The sequence below is a fragment of the Polypterus senegalus genome, chromosome 3, assembly GCF_016835505.1.
Source record: "Polypterus senegalus isolate Bchr_013 chromosome 3, ASM1683550v1, whole genome shotgun sequence".
In the NCBI taxonomy this organism is placed as follows: Eukaryota; Metazoa; Chordata; class Cladistia; order Polypteriformes; family Polypteridae; genus Polypterus; species Polypterus senegalus.
Window position 1 is genome coordinate 113,363,872 of NC_053156.1, and position 22,700 is coordinate 113,386,571.

A 22,700-nucleotide genomic window follows, 5' to 3' on the forward strand; every position below is an offset into this window, starting at 1 on the left:
AGTTGATTTTGTGAAAAGGATGGACAAAGCTGTGGTGAATATGTATTTTAAGAAGAGGGAAGAACACAGGGTAACAAACAAGAGTGGAGGAAGATGCACACAGGTAAATTATATCCTATGCAGGAGAGTCAGTCTGAAGGAGATTAGAGGCTGCAAAGTGGTGACCGGGGAAAACGTTATTAGGCAGCATAGGATGTTGGTTAGTAGGATGACGTTGGATATCAAGAAGAAGAGGAGAGTAAGGATCACATGGTGGAAGTTAAAAAAAATGAAGACTGCAAGTTTGACTTCAAGCAGGAGGCAAGACAGGCATTGGGTGGCAGTGAAGAGTTACTAGATAGCTGGGCAATTACAGTTTGACATCTGGACAGAGGAAGGAGGAAAAGGAAGCCAGGTGGTGGAATGGGGAAGTACAGGAGAGAGTATACAAAAGAAGAGGCTGGCAAAGTAGAAGTAGGATAGTCGCTCCAAATTAAACTTTCCAGCAACACATTTCTTTCACTACTTTCAAATTAGAAACTTTGTTAAACAGAACCTGCCAAATTTTCCTCAACTCCCACCTACCCCTGTGCCGTAAAAAATATTGATCAGTATTGAGGACTCGGACAGCATTTCCGTAATATATAAAACCATTTTACAGTCCCTCCCTTTCAAAGATCCAAGATTACAGTGGGAAAAGGATCTTTCACTCAACTTCTCAGAAAAGGAGTGGAAGGTAGCAATGCACAGAATTCACTCTAGCTCCATATGTGCAAAGCATACAATTATTTAACTCAAAATTACATATTAAGCACATCTGTCTCGCTTAAAATTGTCCAAAATGTTTCCAGGGCAAGATCCAACCTGTGTACATTGCAGTCAAGTTCCAGCCTCGCTGGGTTGCATGTTTTTGGCCTGCACCAAATTAACATCATTCTGAACCAAAATGTTTAAATGCCTTTCAGACAGCCTTGGAGTCACAATCCCTCCTAACCCATTAACAGCTGTGTTTGGTGCATTTCCAGATGGGCTTAAAGTGGAGAAGGCAAAGAAACTGTAATTGCCTTTACTACACTGTTGGCACGTAGACTTATCTTGCTCAACTGGAAGAATCCTAACTGTCCTATTTTAACTCAGTGGGTAACTGATGTTTTATACTATTTGAAATTAAAAAAAAAAAAAAATCTAATTCTCACTTCTGTACAAAACATTTTCAGAACCTGGCAGGATCTAATTAATAACATTTTAGAATAAGCATTTAAATTGAGGAAGTAGATTCTCTCCCCTCTTTTACTCCATTTATCTTTACTCATTTAATTAATTTATCTACTCATTTTTAGTAGCTTAAAGTATTACTCTACTGGCCTAGCTCTGTTTCTCATGGATGGGGGTTGATTTGATTCAAACCTATTTTTGCAAAACTTATTTGTATGGAATGTTATTTGATTTTAATAAAATCCAAAAAAAAAAAGTACAATAGTCTGAGAAATGCAGAAAGTAGATGGGAGTATAAGGAGATGAGGTGTAAGGTGAAGAGAATGGTGGTGATGGCTAAAGGAAAGGGTGTATGATTAGTTGTATGATAGGTTGAACACTATGAATGGAGAAAAGAACCTGTACCAACTGGCTAAACAGAAGAACCGAGCTAGGAAAGATGTGCAGCAAGTTAGGGTGATAAAGGTTAAAGATGGAAACATACTTGCAAGCAAGGAGAGTGTGCTAAGTAGATGGAAAGAGTACTTTGCAAAGCTGATGAGTGAAAGAGAGAGAAGGTTTGTTGATATGAAGATAGTGAATCAGGAAGTGAAAAGGATTAGCAAGGAGGAATTAAGGACAGCTTTGAAGAGGATAAAGAATGGGTATGCGATTAGTCCAGAGGACATATCTGTGGAAGCATGGAGGTGTTTAGGAGAGGTGGCAGTGGAGTTATCAACCAGATTGTTTTATGCAATCTTGGAAAGTGAGAGGATGCATAACGAGTGGAGAAGGCGTGTACTGGTATCGATTTATAAGAATAAGGGGGCTGTGCAGAACTGTAGTAACTACACAGGGATAAAATAGATTAACCACAGCCTGATGTTATGGGGAAAAAAGTAGTGGAAGCTAGGTTAAAAAGAAAGGTGATGAAGGTGAAGGCTATATGGTGTCATGCCAGGAAGATCACTACATAGGCAAAGTTTGTTCTGAGGATGCTGATGAAGTATAGAGAAGGACAGAAGGATATGCATTGTTCCTTTGTGGAGAAAGCACATGACAGGGTGCCTAGAAAGGAGTTGTGGTATTGTATGAGGAAGTCGCGGGTGGCAGAGAAGTATATAAGAGTGGTACAGGATATATCAGAAGGAAGTGTGACAGTGGTGAGGTCTGCAGTAGGAGTGACTGATGCATTAAAGGTAGAGGTAAGATTACATCAGAGATCGGCACTGAGCCCTTCCTTAGTTGTAATGGTGATGGTCAGGTAGACAGGAGTCCCCGTGGACTAGGTGAGGATATGCTCTGGAGAGGAGTGGAATGAAGATCAGATGGAACAAGACAGAATACATGTGTATGAGAGAATGAGGAGGTCAGAGGAATGGTGAGGATGCAGAGAGTAGAGTTGGAAAAGGTGGAGGAGTTTAAATACTTGGGATCAACAGTACAGAGTAATGGGCATTGTGGAAGAGAGGTGAAGAAGAGAGTGCAGGCAGAATGAAGAAGAGTATCAAGAGTGATTTGTAACAGACTGGTACTAGCATGAGTGAAAGGGAAGGTCTACAAGACAGTAGTGAGATCAGCTATGTTATATGGGTTGGAGACTGGCACTGACCAAAAAACAAGAAACCGAGCTTTAGGTAGCGAGTTTAAAGATGTTAAGATTTGCATTGAGTGTGACCAGAATGGATAGAATTAGAAATTAGTATGTTAGAGGGTCCGCTCAGGCTGGACTGTTGGGAGACAAAGTCAGAGAGGTGAGAATGCATTGGTTGGGACATGTGCAGAGGAGAGATGCTGGGTAATTTGGGTGAAGGATGTTAAGGCTGGAGCTGCCAGGTAAGAGGAAAAGAGAAAGGCCTATGGATGTGGCAAGAGAGGACATGCACGTGGTGGGTGCAACTTAGCAAGATGCAGAGGACAGGAAGATATGGGAAAAGATGATCTGCTTTGGTGACCACTAACAAGAGTAGCCGACTGAAGAATTGCTTGCAACTGAGAAATGTGCATATTTGTTTTTGCATTTGATTTCACTGTTATAGCATGCTCTTCCTTCATAGTTTCTTCTGTATTATTCCATATGCAGATCCATCACATTTCAGCATACTTGACTTTAACACCAGTAATTTGTCTTTTGCAAATGCTTTCGTGCATCATGATGGAAATGAACAAGTGCGACTTGATACTGCTAAAAACCAGTAAGTAGTATTTGCAGTTATTTTTATTACATACTGTATCTCCAGGCAGCTCATCTGTGGCCATGTTCTACCACTCTGAGTGTATTATTACCTATTTGAAATTTTAAATCTATGTATCACAATAAATTCTGACAATAGCTACATTTTGTGAATTAATTATGGTGTGTGTGTGTACAATGTACTTCAAATTATTCAACTGTTTTCAAAGGAGTGCTTGAAAGTCTGTAAGATGCTAAGCATTTTTGAAAATGGTTGTGAATGTCATATACTTTGTGCTAGTTCTCAGAAAGAATGAGCAAAATCTGTTTTGCTTTTGCTGCTTTAATGTACTTCAGCGTATATTTTTTAGCCTTGTTCAACATCCATGTTTTATATATCGGAACTAACACAAAGCACACAAGAGAAAAGTCAGTCTCAAATGCACTAAATGACACTTGAAAGTAATTTAAAATATAACAAGAACATGGGTATAAACAATAAAAATAAACTGGGAGAAAATATCACCAACATTTGACACAAGATTTGTAGTATATTTTATAAATGGTCAAAGGTGAGAGGGTTATTTATACAGTCATATGAAAAAGTTTGGGAACCCCTCTTAATTAATCATCATCATCAAGTCCTTCCATGAGAACCCTAAATACAAAGAGGACTGTTTCATTTATGTTAGGTAGATTGCCCAGAGGGGACTGGGCGGTCTCTTGGTCTGGAATCCCTGCAGATTATATATTTTTTTCTCCAGCCGTCTGGAGTTTTTTTTGTTTGTTTGTTTTTTCTGTCCACCCTGGCCATCGGACCTTACTTATTCTATGTTAATTAATGTTGACTTATTTTTATTTTTTTTTGTGTCTTCTATTTTTCTATTCTTCATTTTGTAAAGCACTTTGTGCTACATTTTTTGTATAAAATGTGCTATATAAATAAATGTTATTGTTAATTCTTTGATTTTTGTTTATCATTAGGTGAGCTTTCAAAGTAGCAACTTCCTTTTAATATACAGTATGGCATGCCTTATGGAAGCAGTAGTATTTCAGCAGTGACATTAAGTTTATTGGATTAACAGAAAATATGCAATATGCATCATAACAAAATTAGACAGGTGTGTAAATTTGGGCACCCCAACAGAGATATTACATCAATTCTTAGTTGAGCCTCCTTTTGCCAATATAACAGCCTCTAGACGCCTCCTATAGCCTTTGATGAGTGTCTGGATTCTGGATGGAGGTATTTTTGACCATTCTTCCATACAAAATCTCTCCAGTTCAGTTAAATTTTTTTTTTTTTTTATTTATTTATTTATTTAATTTTATTACAATCAATACATAGCAATCAAGTTTTACAAAAAAAAAATTATGCTAAGAACAGATCGATCCCCACCCTTGAGAGAGAGCAAGCCAAACGGTGTAAAATTTAAGGCTTTTAAAAATACCTAAATCAACAAATTCTCTGTGCTTTATAAAATCATTTCAAAATATTACTGATTAGATCCTGCCATGTTTTGAAAAAGTCTGCACAGATCCTCTAACTGAGTATTTGATTTTTCCAATTTTAAATAATATAACACATCAGTTTCCCACTGACTTAAAGAGGAGAGTTTGGGTTCTTCCAGTTTATCAGAATAAGTCTGCGTGCCAACAGTGTAGTGAATGCAATCACAGTTTGTTTGTCTTTCTCCACTTTAAGACCCTCTGGAAGAACCCCAAACACAGCTGTTAATGGGTTAGGAGGGATTGTGAGTCCAAGACTGTCTGAGAGGTAATTAAAATTTTTGTCCAGAATAATGTTAATTTGGAGCAGGCCCAGAACATGTGACCTAGTGAGGCTGGGGCTTGGTTGCAACGTTCGCAGGTTGGATCATGCCCTGGAAACATTTTGGAGAGTTTTAGTCGAGACAGATGTGCTCGATATATAATTTTGAGTTGTATAATTGTATGCTTTGCCCATATGGAGCTTGAGTGAATTCTCTGCATTGCTACTTTCCACTCCTTTTCTGATATATTAATTGAGAGGTCATTTTCCCAGTGTCCTCTTGGATCTTTGAAAGGAAGGGATTGTAAAAGGATTTTATATATTGTAGAGATGGAGTCTAACTCCTTGAAATTGAGCAATAATTTTTCCAGCGTGGATGAGGGTGCAAGATGAGGAAAATCTGGAAGGTTCTGTTTAACAAAGTTCCTGATTTGAAGATAGTGAAAGAAATTTGTAGCTGGAATGTTAAATTTGGAACGTAATTGTTCATAGGATGCAAAGGCGTTGTCTATATAAAGGTCTCTAAGCAAGTTAATTCCAAATTTTTCCAGATATTAAAACTGCATATGTTTGTGAGGGTTGAAAGAGGTGGTTCTTTTGCAGGGGTGCCACAGAAAGAAGCTTCTCCGTCTTAAAATGCTTTCTACATTGGTTCCAGATTCTAAGTGAGTGGAGCACAATTGGGTTATTAGTGTATTGCCGATAGCGTGTGTTTATTGGAGCACAAAGCAAGGAATACAAAGAAGTACTGCAGGATTTTACTTCTATTGCGGTCCATGCCTGTGTATGTTCTTCTATTTGTGTCCAGGTTCTTATCGACTGTATATTTGCAGTAATAAAACTGGAAGTTAGGTAGAGCCATGCCGCCTTCTGCCTTTTGTCTTTGTAGGGTCGCTCTTTTGATGCGTGGATGTTTAGAATTCCAAATAAATGAGGTTATTGTTGAATCTAATTGCTTAAAGAACGATTTATTAATGTATATTGGTATGTTTTGAAATAAAAAGGAGCTTAGGAAGAATATTCATCTTAACAGTGTTAATTCTTCCAGCTAGTGTGAGATGAAGGGTTGACCATCTATGCACGTCTTGTTTAATTTTTTCCATACAGGCACGAAATTTTTTGATAAAGAGCTTTATGTTTACTTGTGATGTTTACCCGAGGTATTTAAACTGTTCTGCAATGATAAAAGGAAGGGTGTCTAATCTAATATTATATGCTTGCGAATTCACGGAAAGAGTACACTTTTATTCAGATTAATTCTGAGACCAGAGAGCTTTTGAAATTCTGTGAGTGCTGCTAAGACTGCAGGCACAGAATTTTCTGGATCCGATATATACAGTACCATGTCATCTGCATATAATGAGATTTTCTGTTCCAGTCCTTCTCTGCTAATCCCCTTTATCTGATCAGTATTTCGACAATGTATTGCCAGTGGTTCAATGGCAATTGCAAACAGCAGTGGTGACAAAGGGCATCCTTGTCTTGTGCCACGTTCTAGTTTAAAGTAGTCTGAGCAAATGTTATTGATGCAAACTGAAGCTTCTGGGTTAGTATACAGTAATTTAATCCATGCACAAATGTTGGGCCAAACCCAAACTTCTCCAAAATAGTAAAAGGTATTTTTCGCTAATCTAATCCTCAAGTCGTTTTGAGAACCAACATAATTGGATGAGTTAAATTGCCATTAGCTGGCCCAAAATGAGGATTCTGATCTTGGATGATGTCAGCAATGTACGAAGAATACCCTCAGATGCTGAGAACAGCTGCTGTCTTTGGACTGATGTTCAGGCATGCTGTGATAGACTCATGGCATTATTATATTTTAAATGGATTATATGTTAAATGATCCTGCATTTTTGGTAATATTGCTTTCGGATGCAATGTGAAATACTTTCTCACTGGTTACAAAAAACTGCAGTATGCTGCAATGGCTAGGCAGTCTTTGAGTTAAACAAAGGTAAATCGTGCATGATCGACTTCAGTTGTATTTCATAGAAACACATTGGTTTCTAATAACACAAAACGTATGTCAGAACTGCATGCATGTTTTATACAGACATAGCATAATTAGTTCAGTTTTCTTTTTGTGTTTATGTAACAGTTCTGTTTAATTTGTAGGTAATAGAAAGAAATGTGCAGCAATACTGGAAAAGGCAAAAAAAATAAATGCAGCTCCTATCGAAATGGTGCACTTGGCAATCTACAATTTAAAATATGGGAAAACGCAGCTAATAGTTTCACCTTCAAATAAAGAAAATAAATCGGGTAAGTAAATCCTGCTATAAATGTGCAAGAAATTTGTTCAGTTAAAATCATCTGGTAGTATAAAATATAAGAAAAAAAAAGAAATTGGACCCTATTAAGCTTATTTTATTTAGAACATTTATGTGTCTTAATTGCTTGCAGCAGATTTTATAGAACATGTTGGTTAAGGGAACAGAGGGAATGTGTAGGTGATGGCTAGGTATTCTGTCAAGGAGAGGAGTGAAGGTAAGATGATAGTTGATTTTGTGAAAAGGATGGACAAAGCTGTGGTGAATATGTATTTTAAGAAGAGGGAAGAACACAGGGTAACAAACAAGAGTGGAGGAAGATGCACACAGGTAAATTATATCCTATGCAGGAGAGTCAGTCTGAAGGAGATTAGAGGCTGCAAAGTGGTGACCGGGGAAAACGTTATTAGGCAGCATAGGATGTTGGTTAGTAGGATGACGTTGGATATCAAGAAGAAGAGGAGAGTAAGGATCACATGGTGGAAGTTAAAAAAAATGAAGACTGCAAGTTTGACTTCAAGCAGGAGGCAAGACAGGCATTGGGTGGCAGTGAAGAGTTACTAGATAGCTGGGCAATTACAGTTTGACATCTGGACAGAGGAAGGAGGAAAAGGAAGCCAGGTGGTGGAATGGGGAAGTACAGGAGAGAGTATACAAAAGAAGAGGCTGGCAAAGTAGAAGTAGGATAGTCGCTCCAAATTAAACTTTCCAGCAACACATTTCTTTCACTACTTTCAAATTAGAAACTTTGTTAAACAGAACCTGCCAAATTTTCCTCAACTCCCACCTACCCCTGTGCCGTAAAAAATATTGATCAGTATTGAGGACTCGGACAGCATTTCCGTAATATATAAAACCATTTTACAGTCCCTCCCTTTCAAAGATCCAAGATTACAGTGGGAAAAGGATCTTTCACTCAACTTCTCAGAAAAGGAGTGGAAGGTAGCAATGCACAGAATTCACTCTAGCTCCATATGTGCAAAGCATACAATTATTTAACTCAAAATTACATATTAAGCACATCTGTCTCGCTTAAAATTGTCCAAAATGTTTCCAGGGCAAGATCCAACCTGTGTACATTGCAGTCAAGTTCCAGCCTCGCTGGGTTGCATGTTTTTGGCCTGCACCAAATTAACATCATTCTGAACCAAAATGTTTAAATGCCTTTCAGACAGCCTTGGAGTCACAATCCCTCCTAACCCATTAACAGCTGTGTTTGGTGCATTTCCAGATGGGCTTAAAGTGGAGAAGGCAAAGAAACTGTAATTGCCTTTACTACACTGTTGGCACGTAGACTTATCTTGCTCAACTGGAAGAATCCTAACTGTCCTATTTTAACTCAGTGGGTAACTGATGTTTTATACTATTTGAAATTAAAAAAAAAAAAAAATCTAATTCTCACTTCTGTACAAAACATTTTCAGAACCTGGCAGGATCTAATTAATAACATTTTAGAATAAGCATTTAAATTGAGGAAGTAGATTCTCTCCCCTCTTTTACTCCATTTATCTTTACTCATTTAATTAATTTATCTACTCATTTTAGTAGCTTAAAGTATTACTCTACTGGCCTAGCTCTGTTTCTCATGGATGGGGGTTGATTTGATTCAAACCTATTTTTGCAAAACTTATTTGTATGGAATGTTATTTGATTTTAATAAAATCCAAAAAAAAAAAGTACAATAGTCTGAGAAATGCAGAAAGTAGATGGGAGTATAAGGAGATGAGGTGTAAGGTGAAGAGAATGGTGGTGATGGCTAAAGGAAAGGGTGTATGATTAGTTGTATGATAGGTTGAACACTATGAATGGAGAAAAGAACCTGTACCAACTGGCTAAACAGAAGAACCGAGCTAGGAAAGATGTGCAGCAAGTTAGGGTGATAAAGGTTAAAGATGGAAACATACTTGCAAGCAAGGAGAGTGTGCTAAGTAGATGGAAAGAGTACTTTGCAAAGCTGATGAGTGAAAGAGAGAGAAGGTTTGTTGATATGAAGATAGTGAATCAGGAAGTGAAAAGGATTAGCAAGGAGGAATTAAGGACAGCTTTGAAGAGGATAAAGAATGGGTATGCGATTCGTCCAGAGGACATATCTGTGGAAGCATGGAGGTGTTTAGGAGAGGTGGCAGTGGAGTTATCGACCAGATTGTTTTATGCAATCTTGGAAAGTGAGAGGATGCATAACGAGTGGAGAAGACGTGTACTGGTATCGATTTATAAGAATAAGGGGGCTGTGCAGAACTGTAGTAACTACACAGGGATAAAATAGATTAACCACAGCCTGATGTTATGGGGAAAAAAGTAGTGGAAGCTAGGTTAAAAAGAAAGGTGATGAAGGTGAAGGCTATATGGTGTCATGCCAGGAAGATCACTACATAGGCAAAGTTTGTTCTGAGGATGCTGATGAAGTATAGAGAAGGACAGAAGGATATGCATTGTTCCTTTGTGGAGAAAGCACATGACAGGGTGCCTAGAAAGGAGTTGTGGTATTGTATGAGGAAGTCGCGGGTGGCAGAGAAGTATATAAGAGTGGTACAGGATATATCAGAAGGAAGTGTGACAGTGGTGAGGTCTGCAGTAGGAGTGACTGATGCATTAAAGGTAGAGGTAAGATTACATCAGAGATCGGCACTGAGCCCTTCCTTAGTTGTAATGGTGATGGTCAGGTAGACAGGAGTCCCCGTGGACTAGGTGAGGATATGCTCTGGAGAGGAGTGGAATGAAGATCAGATGGAACAAGACAGAATACATGTGTATGAGAGAATGAGGAGGTCAGAGGAATGGTGAGGATGCAGAGAGTAGAGTTGGAAAAGGTGGAGGAGTTTAAATACTTGGGATCAACAGTACAGAGTAATGGGCATTGTGGAAGAGAGGTGAAGAAGAGAGTGCAGGCAGAATGAAGAAGAGTATCAAGAGTGATTTGTAACAGACTGGTACTAGCATGAGTGAAAGGGAAGGTCTACAAGACAGTAGTGAGATCAGCTATGTTATATGGGTTGGAGACTGGCACTGACCAAAAAACAAGAAACCGAGCTTTAGGTAGCGAGTTTAAAGATGTTAAGATTTGCATTGAGTGTGACCAGAATGGATAGAATTAGAAATTAGTATGTTAGAGGGTCCGCTCAGGCTGGACTGTTGGGAGACAAAGTCAGAGAGGTGAGAATGCATTGGTTGGGACATGTGCAGAGGAGAGATGCTGGGTAATTTGGGTGAAGGATGTTAAGGCTGGAGCTGCCAGGTAAGAGGAAAAGAGAAAGGCCTATGGATGTGGCAAGAGAGGACATGCGTGGTGGGTGCAACTTAGCAAGATGCAGAGGACAGGAAGATATGGGAAAAGATGATCTGCTTTGGTGACCACTAACAAGAGTAGCCGACTGAAGAATTGCTTGCAACTGAGAAATGTGCATATTTGTTTTTGCATTTGATTTCACTGTTATAGCATGCTCTTCCTTCATAGTTTCTTCTGTATTATTCCATATGCAGATCCATCACATTTCAGCATACTTGACTTTAACACCAGTAATTTGTCTTTTGCAAATGCTTTGTGCATCATGATGGAAATGAACAAGTGCGACTTGATACTGCTAAAAACCAGTAAGTAGTATTTGCAGTTATTTTTATTACATACTGTATCTCCAGGCAGCTCATCTGTGGCCATGTTCTACCACTCTGAGTGTATTATTACCTATTTGAAATTTTAAATCTATGTATCACAATAAATTCTGACAATAGCTACATTTTGTGAATTAATTATGGTGTGTGTGTGTACAATGTACTTCAAATTATTCAACTGTTTTCAAAGGAGTGCTTGAAAGTCTGTAAGATGCTAAGCATTTTTTTGAAAATGGTTGTGAATGTCATATACTTTGTGCTAGTTCTCAGAAAGAATGAGCAAAATCTGTTTTGCTTTTGCTGCTTTAATGTACTTCAGCGTATATTTTTTAGCCTTGTTCAACATCCATGTTTTATATATCGGAACTAACACAAAGCACACAAGAGAAAAGTCAGTCTCAAATGCACTAAATGACACTTGAAAGTAATTTAAAATATAACAAGAACATGGGTATAAACAATAAAAATAAACTGGGAGAAAATATCACCAACATTTGACACAAGATTTGTAGTATATTTTATAAATGGTCAAAGGTGAGAGGGTTATTTATACAGTCATATGAAAAAGTTTGGGAACCCCTCTTAATTAATCATCATCATCAAGTCCTTCCATGAGAACCCTAAATACAAAGAGGACTGTTTCATTTATGTTAGGTAGATTGCCCAGAGGGGACTGGGCGGTCTCTTGGTCTGGAATCCCTGCAGATTATATATTTTTTCTCCAGCCGTCTGGAGTTTTTTTTGTTTGTTTGTTTTTTCTGTCCACCCTGGCCATCGGACCTTACTTATTCTATGTTAATTAATGTTGACTTATTTTTATTTTTTTTTGTGTCTTCTATTTTTCTATTCTTCATTTTGTAAAGCACTTTGAGCTACATTTTTTTTGTATAAAAATGTGCTATATAAATAAATGTTATTGTTAATTCTTTCGATTTTTGTTTATCATTAGGTGAGCTTTCAAAGTAGCAACTTCCTTTTAATATACAGTATGGCATGCCTTATGGAAGCAGTAGTATTTCAGCAGTGACATTAAGTTTATTGGATTAACAGAAAATATGCAATATGCATCATAACAAAATTAGACAGGTGTGTAAATTTGGGCACCCCAACAGAGATATTACATCAATTCTTAGTTGAGCCTCCTTTTGCCAATATAACAGCCTCTAGACGCCTCCTATAGCCTTTGATGAGTGTCTGGATTCTGGATGGAGGTATTTTTGACCATTCTTCCATACAAAATCTCTCCAGTTCAGTTAAATTTGATGGCTGCCGAGCATGGACAGACTGGTTCAAATCATCCCATAGATTTTCGATGATATTCAAGGCAGGGGACTGTGACGGCCATTCCAGAACATTGTACTTCTCCCGCTGCATGAATGCCTTTGTAGATTTCGAACTGTGTTTTGGGTCATTGTTTCGTTGAAATATCCAACCCCTGTGTAACTTCAACTTTGTGACTGATGCTTGAACATTATCCTGAAGAATTTGTTGATATTGGGTTGAATTCATCCGATCCTCGACTTTAACAGGGGACCCAGTCTCTGAACAAGCCACACAGCCCCACAGCATGATGGAACCTCCACCAAATTTGACAGTAGATAGCAGGTGTTTTTCTTGGAATGCAGTGGTGTTCTGCCATGCAAAGTACTTTTTGTTCTGAGCATATAACTCAATTTTTGTCTCATCAGTCCAAAGCACTTTTGTTCCAAAATGAATCTGGCTTGTCTAAATGAGCACTTGGATACAACAAGCAACTCTGTTTGTGACATGAGTGCAGAAAGGGCTTCTTTCTCATCACCCTGCCATACAGTTGAAACTGATAGTTTAAACCCCTGAGAGAGCTTTTTGTAGCCTTCCCCTAAACCATGATACTGAACAATCTTTGTTTTCAGATCTTTTGAGAGTTGGTTTGAGGATCCCATGCTGCCACTCTTCAGAGGAGAGTCAAAGGGAAGCACAACTTGCAATTGACCACCTTAAATACCTTTTCTCATGATTGGACACACCTGTCTATGAAGTTCAAGGCTTAACAAGCTAATCTAACCAATTTGGTGTTGCAAGTAATCAGTATTGTGCACTGACATGTATTCAAATCAGCAAAATTACAAGGGTACCCAAATTTTTGCACAGGTAGTTTTTCACATTTGATTTAATTCCATACATCTAAATACTGCTTCACTAAAAATCTTTGTTCGGAAAACACCCCAGTACTCAGATGTTCCTAGGAATTGAAAGACGTACCACTGTTACCTTTTTTGTTGAAAGTAGAGTAAATGTATTATGCAGGCTGAGAGGGGTTCCCAAACTTTTTCATATGACTGTATATTAAACTACAAAAGTTATAACTTATGCTTGAAAGTATTCTAAATTCAAGCTTGCAGTACTGTTAATCTCCAGTAACCTGTCTTTATTTCATGTTACACTTTCCCCTTAATCTTGTCTTTACATGTTAACTAGGTACAGTATATAACCAAAAGTGCTCATACACTTTTTGGTCAGGTTCTCAATGGAGCATTAGAAGATGTTGTTTTGAACCCACCCTTTATTCAACATTATCTGAATATGGAGCATTCTCCTCCTCTTCACTTTCCTCTGTCACTTCCTTGCTACTGTTCCAACTGGCATTTTCTATATTAGCACAAGATATGCTTGCTCCCTGGTTTATCCTGTGATGAGCTAATCAGCAGGATCTGGGTCAAATGTTTTTGTAGTCCGTTTAGACAGGCATTCATTCATCAGGCATGAGATGCAATATCTCACAGATGGTAACTGTACATATTTTTTAATAGAATTTGAAAAATCTCCTTTCTCAAGATACATTGCTCAAAGGCAGTGTAAGAGACAAGTTAATCACTCTTTAGATGTTGGAGTAACAATCTAGATTGCTTGTCTTCATTATTTTGATCAAGTCATACACAGTGGAGGCTTCAAAATACTATGCTGCTTGCTCATATTACTGAAGAATGCTTGTTAGTGTTGTATTACCTAAACTGTGGAGGCCTCGCATTTCATGTGGCCAAGTTGAAGGATCAAAATATTTATTTTTCAGACTTGTGAATTAGACCTCTCAGTATATGATCCTCCTAGTCCCTGTCAGCATTAATACTGGTAGTATTGGTGTCTTTCCTGAACTTGCCATTACCATCAAGCAAACGTTTACACTGTTCAGTGGCTACCACCATTTTTGTCTGTGAACTGTCCAACGGTCAGCTTTCCTGTTGAAATCAGAGAGATGTCAGTGTAATTGAAAATATTTTAGCAATGTATACAGAGCTGAGGGCTCAACACAAACTTTTGAAAGTGGTATCTAGGCTTGGCAACTAGGCATCAACGTTTGGTTGTCATTTTTAACAACCTATATCTGGAGTAATTGAAATACTGTGTAATTATAGGTCCACTTGCCACTACTTTACAGCATTTCAATTGGAAGTGTCTACGCAAACCCATGCCTTGCATCACATGGTTTGTTTTAACCTAGCACAAGTTGATTTGGGTGGTGGTATTCAGTTTATTAAGCTTATTTAGAAATGTTTTTACAGTTAAAATTACTTTCTAAATAGCATTTGAAGTTTAAAATGAAAGATGGTTGTTTCCCAAAATGTATGGCAAGTTGCTGAATTTACATACAATGTCAATCAATGTATACTTTTTACTCTGGTTGGTTCATTGGTTTACATATCAGATAACTTAGAAATTAAAAGTACATTTTTATTCTACTCTTAGTCTTCTTATATCTTTAGGTTTAGCTATTATCCTTGAAATTTCTGTGTGTGTCAGCTGTCCAAACTTGTGGTTTGCAGGGCATTTGTTGATCTCTGAGTACATTTTACATATGACATCAACCTTTCTCTGGTATATACATTTGTGTTTTGTGTACTTAAGCATTTCAGTTTTTCTTCTTCATGACCTTTAAGACAAATGCTTATATATTTCAATGCGTACTGCAAGCCAAAATACTTATTATTGTTACTTCTAAGTGATTCTCTCACAATAGTCATACAACGTGTACCAAAACAGAACATGTAACAACCACACAATATAAATTGCTACAAAGTGGTCATTTAAATTAAAACAGAGTGCAGTCTGGCTGATAATGGAGTTCCCTTCAGAAATTAGTTCAATATTAAACACAGCATATATTCTATATGGGAGGAAGGTTGTAGTTTCTGTGCTGCGAAGTAATGGATAGAAAAGCATGATTGGATTTGTGTAAGAAACTACAAAGAAGGAACTTATTCTTTACATAGTAATACTGTATGCAGAGTATTTTGTAGTTTTTTAATATTATACTTTTCACTTTTGAAGTTTTTGCATTATTTTTTCTTTTACTGTACAGCGCTTCATTGGTTTGCTTTTTTTGTACTTTACCTGGTTATTTTACCTTTTATAAACCCATTCGGAAAACCAGTACTTTTTTAGTTATTTTCCCAGTGTTCTATGAATTATATGATATGTAATTAACTGTGATTAAAAATAAGACTATGATTCACCACAGAGTGAAATTCAAACTTTTTGACCACTTCCATTTTACCAGTATAGAGAATTGGATTTTTTTTGACATCCTGCTTGTAGAATTCTATTTTCTTTCCTCTCTGAATGACAGGGCAATTTTTTCTATTTGATGTCATTTGAAACAGCTGTGAAGAATGGTTACATGATAGCGAATTAGGCTGCATCAAAGAAACAGATCGCTGTATGCGACGTGTAAAACAGTTTTTGGGGATTTCCAGAGTTGAGGGATTTCCTATGGTCTTAGACTCAGTGGCTGGGCCTCTGTCAGTTGTTATTGCGACCGGGCACATGACCAGGCAGTGTGTATGCTTCGAGTGCGAGGGTGGACGTGACAGGACCTCTAAGAAAAATCATGTTGCGGCTGTGAATCGCTGTATGCGGAGTGTAAAACAGTTTGCGAGGGGTATCCCATAGTCTTACAGTTGGTGGGCGAGTCTCTGTTAGTTGCTCTTGCGAGCGGGCACATGACTAGGCAGTGTATGTGCTTCGAGAGCGTGGGTGGACGCGACCGCACCATCTAAGAAGATTCATATTTGTCGCGGATGTAAATTGCTGTATGCAGCGTGTAAAACAATTTGTCGTGAATGTGAATCGCTCTATGCAGCATGTAAAACGCTGTATTGTATGTTGCCCTCTCCAGAGTTACATCTTTTCATTCACCTACAGTCGTATACACAATGAAGTAACCAGTCTTTAAAAACCGAGTTTTCGGTTACGACGCACGACCGCGTGCACCATAGCAAACTGTTTTACACGCTACATACAGCAATTCGCATCCGTGACAAACATGTGTCTTCTTAGATGCTCCTGCACTTTGTACACACTGCCCTCCCACCTCGCTACCACCGTGGTTGGGTGTCTTGGTTGATTATATATAGAAAGACAGCCAAAACCACACAGAGCAATGAAAAATCTACGTGAGTCACAGCTGCATCTGGACTGTGCACAGACGAAAACGACTCGAGTGACGAGTTGAAGGTGGGCACATGAGCAGTCAGTGCATACTGGATGAGAAATCGGCAGACTAGCATAACGGAGGCAGCAGAGTGGACGTCCTCCTCTCCTCCCATTCCACCCTCCGCACCTGAGCGCCGCACAGACGATTGTGTGTTGGTTCGTTCCGTGCATTGTTACAATGTTGCTTTTCTTGCTGATTTATTACATTTCCGATTTTTCAAATGTTAATTTTCTCCCTGTGCTTAAAAATCATTAAAAAACCGGCCTGATTATGCGGCGTATGGTATGCCGCGGGTTGGCTAGTGTCTAATAATTGCCTGTCTGTATGAACAGAGCCAAACAGGTCAGCTGTATGTACTTCTTCATATTGTGAATACAACATGTCTTACTACCTCTTAACAGTTATTTCTTTGACTGGATTTTTAATTCACGAGTAAAACATAAGCAAGATTAAAAAAAATAAATAAATAAAACTTCTTGATTCCACTTGTATGTATTATCACCTTAGCACATTAGCTAGATGTAACCCTTTTTGTTTCTTTCACTTGATAGCAGCATAAGCCAAGACTAGACACTCTCTTCTGTATTTAATACACCCATGAATAAAAAAATGGTCGTGTCGGAGTATCGGACACCAGTGAAGTGGCATTCACATAGTTGAAACTTGGTATTACACATCTTTCAAGGAAATTTAAAAATGCAAAAGTATATTGAAATACGTTTATTTCTCCTAGAGAGAAATGTGTATATAGAATATATAAAGCACTTGATGGCTCTTGAAATCATCATTATTTTTGATAAAAACAGCTGTATCATGGTTGCAAATTTTTGCACACATTTCAGGATCGTTGCCTCATTACTGTTCCGAGAAAGTTACAGACCTGAAGAAAGTTTTTGGGAAGTTTTCCCAATATGTGTGCTAAATGAATCTTGCATGGTTAACTAGAAAATTTCCAGAAGAAATTGATCAGTCTTGAGAATTCGGACAGCATTTCTGTAATATATGAAAACATTCTAAAATCCGTCCCTTTCAAAGATCCCAGAGTTCAGTGGGAAAAGGATCTCTTACTCAACATTTCAGAAAAGTGGAAGACACCCATACACAGAATTCACTCTAGCTCCATATGTGCAAAGCATACAATTATTCAACTTAGATGTGCTCGATAAAAGATTTGTCACGTTTACAATTGTCAAAATTGTTTCCAGGGCAAGATCCATCCTGCAAACGTTGCAATCAAGTTCCAGCCTCATTGGACAATATGTTTTTGGTGTGCACCAAATTAACATCATTCTGGACCAAAATCTATAAATGTCTTTTAGACAGCTTTGGTGTCACAATCACTCCTAATCCATTAACATCTGTGCTTGGTGTACTTCCAGATGGGCTTAAAGTGGAGAAGGACAAGCAAACTGTAATTGTCTTTACTTCACTATTGGCACTTAGGATTCTTCCAGTTGAGCAAGATAAGCCTAACTCGCCTCTTTTAAGTCAGTAGGTAACTAATGTTCCTCTATCTGAAATTGGAAAAAATCAAATTCTCACTTAGAGGATCTGTGCAAAAGATTTTTAAAACCTGTCAGGATCTAATAAGTAACATTTTAGAATAAGCATTTAAATTGGGGAAAATGATTTTCTTCCCCCTTCTCCTACCTCATCCCCCCCACTCTTAAAAGTTTTACTGTCTTTTGGCCTAACTGTCTTTCTCCTGGGTGGGGGCTGATTTGATTTGACTTGCTTGTATGGAATGTTACTTCCTTCTAATAAATTCAATATTCCAAATAAAAAAAAGACTTTCCTAGTTTTAGTTAAGTTTATTTCCTGATTTAAATCAAATTGCACATTTCAGTTGTTGAACAGGTGACTAAAAACAGGTATATGTAAAGAATTGATAAATACAAAGTGTGTTATAATTTACATACACACATACAGTACATGTTTAATTATAAAATTATATACTATATCTTGTATATATATGTTTATGGAAATTATTTTTGTTAGTGATGTGTTGGTGGTGTTTTATTTTTAAACTAGCCATGTGCGCCCAACTACGTTGCGTGTTAAAGTTGTCTTTGAAGGGCTCCCTGTTTAAACGCGGCTGTCAGTCGTGAACTGGGCCCTTCGTCGCACAGCATTATGATTTTTTATAAGGGAAACAAAATTACAAAAGAAAACCCTTGGATATTGATTCAATAGGAACAGCCTACTCTGAATCACTGTCCGAATAGTAATTATGTGGTGGTGTAGGAGCATTTCTGCTTCTGTCTGTTCACAGTCCATCTCGTTTTCACAATGCTATTGTTTCCTCTCACGATCTCTTCTCAAGCTTTCTCCAGTCTCGCAGGTTGCTTTGTAGCAATCCAAAGAGTAAGGCAATATACACGGAATATAGAAGGGGGACACACAGGTATCCAGGCTCTTTAAAGCATAAATAGGGATCACTTCACTGACATGTGAGCAAGCCACGGTACAACTGCGAGACGCGCAGCACTCGCCGGCTACAACGTAACAATAATAATTTCTGGAACGTGCTGTTACGTTGTCATTCATTTTACCCACTGTCTTTCTTTCATTCATATGTTACGTAGGCACGTACCTTTTATCTTCGGCAATCTTATTCTCTAACCAGGCCTCCGGAGCTAACCAGCGTAACACTGTTCACCACCCCTTTTGTTATTCCGGCACATTGTTGACATCCGTGCGTAACAACAACGTACTAAACTGGTAGGTGGTCTACGCATGTGTGGAATTCGCAGACCAACAAAGATCAAGATTTATATGAAGATCTCTTTAGTTAATTTAAAGCACAACAGTTTGTTTAGTTTGAATGTCTGTGTTTTAAGGTGTGACTGGTGTACTACAGTCTTCAGTAGTATAAGCCTGGAGGAGATTCTTAATGCAATGCCTATGTTTTAGCTGTCTCTCTACTGCCATCTAGTGCTTCTTCTAATTTATTCGCGGACAAACAAAGATCAAAATCCAAATGAAGGGTATATATAGAGATTTTAATGTGATAAATTTCAGTCTTGGTTCTGATTTAATGCCCATTAATTCAATTTTCAGGCTTGAAAAAAGAAGTATTTCACCAGAAGGTCATGAACTTAACAAAGATGCAGAATTCAGAAGGATTCATAGAAAGGTACAGGTTTCCTGTCAATTTCATGCCTTTCAATGAGGCTTAAAATATATTTGTATAATGGTTCTAATATCTGGTCTTGAATTTGACATTTTACTGTAGCCTGATGAATTTCCTGCGCCGAGTTTAGTGACTCCAGTATCTCAAAACAATTTGGAGAAATCTGATGCTCTTGGTCTCAGTGATGGCATGAAAAGGTAAGTGTTTAAGTCTTATTGTTGTCATGTTTCTTCTCCACTCTGTTATAATTCATTGCTAAAGTAAAATCTCAGAAAATATATATGCTAAGAAGTGTTCAAAAACTGTATGTTTATTCTGTTTTGGTCACTCTTTTAGGCTTATCTCTTAACTATAGCTATAAATTAGGGCTGGGAATCAATTTAAAAAATAAATAATAATCGCTTAAATGTATGAAATTATCTAACATATTAAAATATGTAATTATAAAATTTATAAAACATGAAGTGTATACACACTGAATCACAAAATGAATGTGGAATTAACACAAAGGAATTAAAAAAAAAAAAACCCAAAACCGTAATAATATTGGCTTAGCTTAAACTTAAACAATGACCTTAAATTTGAGCTTTTAACAAAATACTACTTGAGCAAGTATAACCTGAATTTGAATGCATTTCTAAAAGGCAAGATGAAATAAAGGCAATACTAAAATGAGGCCAATGTATTAATCGTGAAATTAGCATAGCATACGAGACACAGATGTGTCAAAATAAAATAAACAATCGTAACGGCTGTTGATTTAAAATGCACTGCTGAAGGCTGATTTAATTAAAAGAATAAGCATCTCTTAAACGGGCATACATTAAAACTTGTGTTAAAACTCCATAAATACTATTCTCAATTGTTCATCACCATCAATGACTTGATACAGAAGTGCTTTCCAACTGTTGCGTCTTGAAAATAACAGTGTAATGCTGTTGTGTCCAGACCTGAGAGACACAATCCTCAGGTGGTAGAGACCTGTTTGAGAAGGATAGGACTAGGTGGAAAAGCTCACATAAAAGCAGCTCCATGATCGCTGTTTTGCAGATGCAGCGCTTAGAGAGCACTTTATCAACTAGGAGAACTGCCGGGGGTCCATCTGCCTAGGTGTATGTTTACTAGCAACTCTAACAGAGCTGAGGGCCAATGGGCTTACGAGTTGCCTCTGACCCCGCATCAGTGGAGTGAGGCAGAGAGAGGACCACCTGTATAAATGGACAAAGTAGCAGGGAAACGGGAATCTCTGAACTGCTTTTTTCACTGCCCCGTCTCTGCTGTTTTGGACAGTTTTTAGCTCATCTAGGAAATCTAATGCTTTTTTTTTTTTGGTTGGTAGAATCATGGTGTGCTCTGGGGTGTTTTTTTGGTTACAAGAAGTGTGCCATCACAGGAAAATGGCTGGAAAACACTACTCTGCCTACACCTTGGCTCCTGGCACAATAAAAAAGATCTCTGTAGCGCCTGTCTCACTTAAAAACTGACACCGTGCATTACTTGGATGGTTATGTTTCATTATTTGCATAAATTGGTGAAGATATTGCAAATTTCAACATGGGTAGGGATAATGTTGTTATATTAGGACAGTCAGGACTGCAAACAACCTGACAGACTGGAAGGTTAACTATAGAGGTGGTAGAGACATATTTTGGTTTTAGTACTACTCAAAGATAACTTATTTAGCACTTATGTGATATGACATTGGTTCGATTGTCTTACAGAAATGTGAAATGCGCTTCCATCTTCGCTTTTTCTAGCATGGCACCAGGACAGCTGTTAAACACCCCCTTTTCTCCCTCTCCCCCGCACCAATGTCAGTATGTATAAATAAAGAAAGAAAATAAACACTAGTGCTATGTATTGACATGTGGTGTATCATTGAGAACCATATGATATGAAATTTTAACTCTTTTTAAAGGAATTTTTTATTTCATAAAATTTTTAAAGGTAGTATATAAATATGGTACTGGATGTGTATATAATTCTTTATGTGCACACATTTTTGGATTATTTTTTCGTAGTAATATTTAAAAAAGAAAAAATTACATGGAAATGGCGCACTGCCCGAGGAATTTGCCTCGTGGCCGACCCTGGATGCAAGTGTATTTTTTAATGACCAATTAATCACAAAATTGAATTTGGTGGCCACTTTTTTAGGTATATTTATATAGTGCTGTGAAGGAGTTCCTTTTTCCTTCCAGGTCACCCTTAATTCTTTTAAGTCATGGATTCAGCAAATCACTAGACACATTGCTTATGGATTTTGGTTCATGTTGACTCAGTGGCATTTCTTCATGCAGTTTTATTGGCCACACACTCCTACTGCAAGTCACTTGTTCTTCCTTCTTTCAAAAGTTCTCTGTTGCATTGAGATGTGAGGCATATGAAAGCTTTTGAAAAAAACAGATGTCACTGTAATGTTTGTCTAACTTGGCTTGAGGTGAGAAGTTGTTTGTAACATGGCACATTCCCTTCGTGAACGTATCCATTTGAAAAAAGTTTGACCTTGGGCACAAAGGGGTGCACATTGTGAGCAACGACGCTCATGTCCATTCATATTTCGATCAGTTAATATAAAAAGGGTCTAATATATTTCAAGAAAACATTTCCCTGTGCTCTAATAACAACCTGCTCTTTTAACATAAAGCAAGATGGAACCATGGATTCATACTATTTATGTGAAATTATTGCCCTAACAACTATTTGTCACAGCATACTCTAAATAAAAATTAATTACATTAGGTGTCAGTTTTTTTCCCCCATTGAGTTTTATGATCATTTGTCTACTGTAGCTTTGTCCTGTCATTCTTACATGATAGAAGTGTAACATGTTGTTGTCCTCACCTGCAGCCATATCCCATCCTATGTTAAGTGGGATTCATTGTGCATTCAGAGATGCCCTTCTGCACACCACTGTTGCAGTGAGCTATTATTTCAGTGTCTGCTGCTTTTCCATTTGCTTGAATAAGTGTGGCCATTCTACTCTGATCTCTCTCATTTGCAAGTTGCTTTAACTTGCAGAACTTCCACTTGTTGGATGTTGCTTATTGCACCATCTGTGCAACCCCTAGAGACTCTAGAGCATAAATACCTCAGGA

The 22,700-nt window shown here is 37.7% G+C and overlaps 1 protein-coding gene across 1 annotated transcript in view; it reads left to right on the forward strand.

The window, feature by feature from the left end:
* ttk (ttk protein kinase) overlaps nucleotides 1–22,700 on the forward strand; it is a 72,295-nt gene that overhangs the window by 15,558 nt on the left and 34,037 nt on the right. The window contains 6 exon segments of the mRNA XM_039749756.1: nucleotides 3,257–3,368; nucleotides 7,234–7,382; nucleotides 10,871–10,981; nucleotides 19,530–19,605; nucleotides 19,705–19,714; nucleotides 19,717–19,799. Coding sequence (XP_039605690.1) covers nucleotides 3,257–3,368; nucleotides 7,234–7,382; nucleotides 10,871–10,981; nucleotides 19,530–19,605; nucleotides 19,705–19,714; nucleotides 19,717–19,799 — 541 coding nt within the window.